At 41.3% G+C, this 7,810-nt stretch overlaps 1 protein-coding gene across 1 annotated transcript; it reads left to right on the forward strand.

Moving 5' to 3' along the window:
* Positions 1-1,733: 1,733 nt before the first annotated feature.
* LOC142575065 (uncharacterized) lies at positions 1,734-2,441 on the forward strand. Its single transcript, XM_075684027.1, has one exon. It carries the CDS (start codon positions 1,734-1,736, stop codon positions 2,439-2,441), a length of 708 nt encoding a protein of 235 aa, XP_075540142.1.
* Positions 2,442-7,810: the final 5,369 nt, after the last annotated feature.

The following is a 7,810-nucleotide window of genomic DNA, read 5'->3' on the forward strand; positions in this document are numbered from 1 at the left end:
ATAATCGCAATATTATTTGGCCACAGAGAAACCTTCATTTTGCTTAGTTGACACTTCGACATTTTATTCCGAGCTGTGGCACAAAAAAATAACGAGGACGAAGAAAACTCGGGAGGACAGTGTAAACGAGAACATCATGAACGAATGGTAAATTTTCATTCAATGGTTCTTTATTGTTAACACAAAACACTGTGAGCCGATCAGGATTTATTAAAAAGATACATGTGATACAGTTGTCAATCCACAAACTAGGAAGCAGCCTTCAAGTGTGTACACGTAAGGCATATTTAGCAGATTGTTAAAATAATGTGGCGTTTAACGTTCTCAAGCTACAACGGGGGCTATTAGGGGCACGATAGTGTTGGGGCTCCACATTCATTTCGACCGTCTGGTGTACCTTAACGTGCATCTAAATCTAAGTACAGGAGCGTTCTTATTCCAACCTTCTCGGAGCGAGCCCGCTGCGACTGGGAATCGAACCGCTGCAGAAGCGACGTGGCGTGTCTTGAGGCAACAAATGCTTGACTATGCGGACGAAGCGCAAGCGCCACCTGTTTATATTGAGCCAACTAAGAGCTGAAAGAGGTCTATATATAATAACCACCGACATTTAGTTTTGAAGTCGAGAGTATAACGAAGCCTCTTTGGTCGGGATGGTAAATATTTAAAAGGAAGAGGTCTGGGCACCGACCAAAATGGTTTAGAAATATGTTTACGTTTCGGCTTCCCTATGGGAGCCTGATTGTGAACAAGGCTACTGTGGGGTAGCCGAAATGTAAATATATTTTTAAACCATTTTCGTCGGTGTCCGGATCTCTTCCTTCTAGGTGCACATTTAGCTTTATGCGCGCTAACCAGATGCAGCAACGTGAGGCATCGTCACTTGAGGCACACGTATGGACGAAGCCTTGATGTAATGTAATGATGTAGGCTCGTCAAGCTGCCTGCGAGCAGATTTCTTCCCTCCACCCTCCCATCTAACATGTCTTATGGCAAATAAACATTATATAAACATGGCAGTCCGGCGGAGTGCATGAGCGCGGCATAACGCTCTTTCTTCGCTTACGTAGGAACCGCCAGGCCCAAGGGACCTGACTGTCGCTTCCCTGGCTTCGGATGCTTCCATCTTCGGCGCCGTTATTGACGCGATATACCGGAGAAGATTTGGTGCGAGCGCCCATAGCTACACAGTCCATACTGCGAGTGCGTCATCGTGGGGGCAGCCAATCCAGGAGGTGACACCGGGCGACAACGCTTAAAAAAGCCAACGCCGATTGTGAACCAGCGCAGTCCGGTGGACTGCATGAGCGCGGCATAACGCTCTTTCTTCGCTTACGTAGGTGAGAGCAGCGTTTCATAACTACTTCTGTGTTTGATTTTAAATTCTGCTCCGCCGACTGCACAAAGTTGTGTTCACAATGTCTAGCAATGATTGCCTCGCGTGCCTAAAAGCTATTGCACCTGATAGCCAGTGTCTTCGTTGCAGCGATTGTGATGACCGTTATCATGCCGGCAAATGTTCTGGCGTCACAAAGACTAACCTAAAAAGCATGTCAGTAGAAACGATCCGTATTTGGTCATGTCCCACGTGTGCAAACCACAAAACAGGACTGACGAACGCTGAAGAAGGGGCTGGCTGGCTGGCTGGCTGGCTGGCTGGCTGGCAGCGTAAGAAGTTAATGGCAGGCAGTGAGCAACCTTCTTTGGTTGACGTCATGTCGAAGCTTGACACTATGCTACGCCGTTTTGATGAGCTCGAAAAAAAGCAGGAGGAGCAGCTGGCTAAACATGATACCACCAATGGAATACTTGAGGAGCAAGCATTAACAATACAGAGCATACAAGAATCACTCGATTTGATCTCTTCCAAATATGATGAAGTGCTTAAACCTCTTGAAACCCAGAATCTAGAAGTAAAAGAGCTAAAGAAAAAAACTACGGACATGGAAGCTCAGCTGATAGGAAAAGAGACTAGACTTTCTCAACTGGAAATGGAGGTGAATAGGATGGAATCATATTCAAGACGTAATAATTTGGAAATTCATGGGATCAAGTGCCATGAAAGGGAAGACTTGAGAGCAGTTATAAATTCCCTTGCAGGGAGACTCGAACTATCCCTTCCCAGGAATGAGGAAGTCGAAGTTGTGCACAGGATTAAAGGCAAAGCAGATGCTGAGGCTCCGATACTAGTCCGTTTCACCAAGAGAGAAACAAGAGAAAAGTGGCTTGCAAAACGAAACATCCTGAAACATGAGAACATTTACATAAATGAAAATTTGACACATCTAGCCAAGAAGCTTCGATGGATGGCAAAGCGCCAAGCAACTGAAAAACACTACAAATATGTTTGGGTGCGAAACGGTCGTATATTTGTTAAGAAAATTGAAGGTGCCCCTGTTATTCTTGTTGAGAACGAAGCGGATCTGCGCAAGCTAACGTGATGACTAAGATTGTACATTCATTTTCTGAGTGGATGAAGATACGCCGGCAACTCATGTCAGTTGAATCTTGTACAAGTTTTGATGTAATCCATGTGAATGTGAGAAGTCTTCACAAGAATTGGAACCTGTCACAAATGTACTTGGAGAATGTTTTAACTATCATTCATTCGCCTTATGCAGAGAGAGCAAACGTGGTGGAGGAGTGTTAGTATTTGTGAAAAATTGCTGGTTCTGTGAATGCTTGAAAGTTGAATTTGATGAAGCGGAAGTTATAGCGCTTTATCTTTCTAACAATGAACATGAATTTTTAGTTTGTGCGATTTACAGACCTCCTGGCAAGAATATTGCAGTTTTTTGAAGAGCTCGCTAGATTATTGAAAAAATATGGAGTAAATAAACGTGTGATTCTCGCAGGAGACTTCAACATTGACATTTCGGTGACCAATAGGGTAGGTGTAAGCGAGTACTTAACGTTGTTGGCCAGTTTTGGCTTGGAGAATAAAATTCAGGGCTATACGCGAGAAGAATTTCTAGGAAGTAAATTCACACAGACATGCATTGACCATATCAGTACAACCGTAGCGCAGCAGGAAACGTTCGGCTGTATGATCAAAGAAAAAGTTGCTGATCATTATTTCGTTGCGCTTACGTTGTTAAAAGATAGTAAAATAGTGGCACAGGAGAGATCTACAGAAAGGCTTGTAATTAACAATGAAAAAGTAGATAAACTAATTAAGTTGTATGACTGGACTTCCCTGTTGCAGCACAATCACCTATATGCTTACGAACTGCTCGTAGAGCAACTAAAATCAATTTACAATAAATAGAAAACTAAGGTGAGGATGAAACGGCGAAATTAGGCAAGTCCTTGGATAAACAAGAAAATTATTGAGCTATCTTACATCAAAAGTAAACTTTTAAGAAGGCGCAATGAGAGCCCTCATAACTTTGCACTAAGAGAAGAATTCAGGCAACTGCGAAATAAGATTACAGCAAAAATATGACTGGCAAAAAAACAGTACCAGCTTAATCAATTCTCGGCATGCAGTAGGGATGTAAAAAAAAAACTTGGAAATTAGTGCAAACCACCATAGGAAAGCCATCCAAGAAAAGCATTGAGGATACTTTCGAACAGGCCTTTCCAGATAAAACCAAGGTAGAATTGGCCACTGAGTTCAATAAACACTTTGTAGAATCTGTTACTTTCTTGTGTAGACAGGGAAGCAAAATAGCGAGTGCTACTGCAGTTGCTTCGAGCATTCATTCAGCTTACATGCCTACTGTCACTGAGCCGGAATTATGGGATGTATTGAAAACAATGCCAATAACAAAATCACCAGGCTATGATAGTGTTAGGATAAGAGATCTCATAGTGCATTTTGACATACTTAAAACTGTATTACTTTTCATTATCAACGAAACGTTAATAACTGGGCGAATTCACACGTACATGAAAGTAAGTGTAATAAGACCATTGCATAAAAAAGGCTCCAAAAAGGATTATAATAATTATAGGCCAATCGCAATTTTGTCCTCCCTCGCTTGTGTCATAGAGAAAATTATACATGTTAGCATGACATCATTTCTTGATAAGTCATCATCATCATCATCAGCCTGGTTACGCCCACTGCAGGGCAAAGGCCTCTCCCATACTTCAACAACCCCGGTCATGTACTGATTGTGGCCATGCAATGCCTGCAAACTTCTTAATCTCATCCGCCCACCTAACTTTCTGCCGCCCCCTGCTACGCTTCCCTTCCCTTGGGATCCAGTCCGTAACCCTTAATGACCATCGGTTATCTTCCCTCCTCATTACATGTCCTGCCCATACCCATTTCTTTTTCTTGATTTCAACTAAGATGTCATTAACTCGCGTTTGTTCCCTCACCCAATCTGCTCTTTTCTTATCCCTTAACGTTACACCTATCATTCCTCTTTCCATAGCTCGTTGCGTCGTCCTCAGTTTGAGTAGAACCCTTTTCGTAAGCCTCCAGGTTTCTGCCCCGTAGGTGAGTACTGGTAAGACACAGCTATTATATACTTTTCTCTTGAGGGATAATGGCAACCTGCTGTTCATGATCTGAGAATGCCTGCCTAACACACCCTAGCCCATTCTTATTCTTCTGACTATTTCCGTCTCATGATCCGGATCCGCCATCACCGTCTGCCCTAAGTAGATGTATTCCCTTACGACTTCCAGTGCCTCGCTGCCTATTGTAAATTGCTGTTCTCTTCCGAGACTGTTAAGCATTACTTTAGTTTTCTGCAGATTAATTTTTAGACTCACTCTTCTGCTTGATAAGTACGATCTACTAATTGCAGCCCAGTATGGTTTCCGCAAAGGCAAAAGTACGGTAAACGTACTAGAGGATTTTCATGACCTAGTTTGCAAAGAAATAGATAACAATAACATTGTCCTTGCACTTTTTATTGATTTGCAAAAAGCCTTTGATACTATCAATCACAATCTATTATTAAATAAACTTGACAGTATTGGTTTTAGAGGTCCATACATGTCGTTCTTTAAGATCTATTTTGCTGATCGAGCCCAATGTGTCCAACTAGGCGGGTTATACAGCGCAATTTTGAACGTTTCGACAGCTGTTCCTCAGGGATCAATTTTAGGACCCTTGTTATTTAATATTTACGTCAATGATATGAACTGTCTTCCACTGAACTCACAACTCTTTTTTATACGCGGATTATACTGCCCTGGCGATACCAATTGAAACGTATGAAGAGGACTCCGACAGGATGCAACAGGATGTGCATCTTTTGATAGAATGGTTAAACACTAATCAGATTTTTACTAATAATACAAAAACCTGCCTACTTCGTTTTCATAGCCCATATAAAGTGTTTAGAATACTATCAAATATATATCTTCATGAGAGAAACTGTACGTGCTGTTCATGCCCACCTTTGGAACTTAAATCCAATTTTAAATAGCTTGGTATCCCATTTGACGAAACACCGCCATGGAATATTCATATTGCAGAGTTAGCCAAACGCCTACGCCTAGTGTGTGTTTATACATATGTTCTACGATCTATATATGATGTATCGGTTAGAAAAATGGTATTTAAGGGATTGGGAGAGTCCATATTGCGATAAGGGATAACAATTTACGGAACCACATCTTTATATAAATTAAACACATTAAGCCGCATAATGCACAGGTTTGCAACCAATCTCTCCTATGGAACCAACTATCATGATAAGTCAGCCCGAGACAGTATGGAATATTTTGACATGCTACCTGTACACAAGCAATTTATCTTTGACATATTCTAAAAGCATTTCTTTCACAGCTCCTTTAAAATTTCCAACATTAAAGTACGGCCTCTCCGTCAATCAGAAAAGTATGTCATACCCCGCATCTTCACCACTTATGGCACAAGAACCCGCACCTACTATGTTCCTTAATACTTCAATAAAATACGAACCCTCCCGAGTATTACCGGATTAAAAGACCTTAAGAATTTCCTTCGACCTTGGCTGAACGATAATATAGAATGAGGTAATTTGCTGTTGGCCATGTTCTTAATGTTTTCATTTCGTGTACGAAAGTGTGCACGGTGACTTTGCTATCATTTGTTCTGTTGGTTCTTGTTTGTTTGTTTGTTCTTATGTCGCACAAGCAGTTGCTGAGTATTTGGTTGATTTTATTTTCTCTTCTTTTCAACTATGATTTACTCGTTGTTGTTTCATGTGCTTAACCTGGCTGCCCAGCTCAGCACGCAAGCGGCAACGCTTATGCAGGCTGGAACACGTTGTATGAATTGAAGTGAATAAAATTATTATTATTATTATTATTATTATTATTATTATTATTATTATTATTATTATTATTATTATTATTATTATTATTATTATTATTATTATTATTATTATTATTATTATTATGTTGAAACCAGTTGGCCGTCGGTCTCAGGACCAGCTGTAGTTGTATTCAACTCAATGTGCCTTGATTTATGTGTGAGAAGTTTCACATTGCCATGATTACGCTATCGTTGGGAAACACTGGTGGGTTTTTGGCCAGGAGGTGTTTATTGCAAGCAAGCCGGCAACGACGAGTATCTTTCAGAGAGATATGCGGGCAAGCAGGCAGAGACAGCCATTTAAGCCAATATTTTTACTGGAAGATAGTGAGCAAGTTTTCAAATTCATGCTCAATGTGCATATTGACCTTGCATAACCGTGATTACAGCATGCTATGTGTCCATGCGAAATTTAAACATGTACATGAGAACATCTTCATCACGCTGCTCAATACTGTTAAAAACAGCATGAAAAACAGAAGACAAAGTTCGGAATGCCGGTTATTACCAGCGACTCTGTTAAACAGCAAGTTTTACTGGGAATACCACCAAGGAATCGTATACATAAAAGGTATGAAGAAGGCAACAAACCACTCAAGACCTTGGCTGTAGAAACTTAGTGTGGGTGTATCAAGGAATAATGCTACGAGGTTTGATAAGTTAGGTTGCAACATATCCGCTCCCCGTGACGTGTTCTTTTTGAGAGCTTATTTGCATTGCCTTATTATTACTGAACAAAGAATCAAGTGCCGGTTCAGAAAGAACACGAATGGTGAAGTTTAGAAATTTATCCTTGTCGGTACGACATGCTGAAAGTGAAGTGCCAAAAATCGGTACAACACATGTTCTGAAGTCTCAATGATGAAGTCTCAAGTCCCAAAACTACACTTGAGCTGAGCGGCCCTGTAATTGAAAGGACAATTTGTTAATTTTGATGAACCAGACTTTTTTCAATTGCAGCTAGATTTCAGTGCATGACTTTTTTCCCAATTTCATCTGCACTGAATTGCGGCCACGGAGGCAGAGGACCGAAGCCTCACCATTGAACTCCAAAAGAGAAGAGTAGCCGCCAAGCCACAATCGTCATGCTTTTACAGGGAACTTTTTTAGTAAAGTACAAAGTGAGAACTTGTTTAGGTAACTTGTTTAGCTATATCAGACTTGCTCAAAAAAGCTACGTGGACATCGCGATAAACAGGAAACCTAGGGAAAGACTAACGTGTAACAGACGAACTAGCTCGTTACATCCTACTTCGCGTGGCACAAGCAGGCGTCACATTCAGCAGTGTGAACACGTCACAGCTGCCCTCTTAGATCAGCCAACGGGAGGCGAGTAAGCCCTAAGCAGCCTACACTTCGTTGTGAACTACAGTGAATTCTATGGTGTTGCGGATCACGGAAGAGAGCGTACTCGATTCGCTTCTTCTAGAAGAAACATTTGATCGCTCTTGTTACTAGTTTTCACAGCGAGAAACTTATTAACCACAAGCACACCTAAGATCAAAATGCACATTTACATTACACGCCGCCGTCCCCATTGAAGTTACC

This window comes from Dermacentor variabilis, chromosome 3 (assembly GCF_050947875.1).
Source record: "Dermacentor variabilis isolate Ectoservices chromosome 3, ASM5094787v1, whole genome shotgun sequence".
Classification (NCBI taxonomy): Eukaryota; Metazoa; Arthropoda; class Arachnida; order Ixodida; family Ixodidae; genus Dermacentor; species Dermacentor variabilis.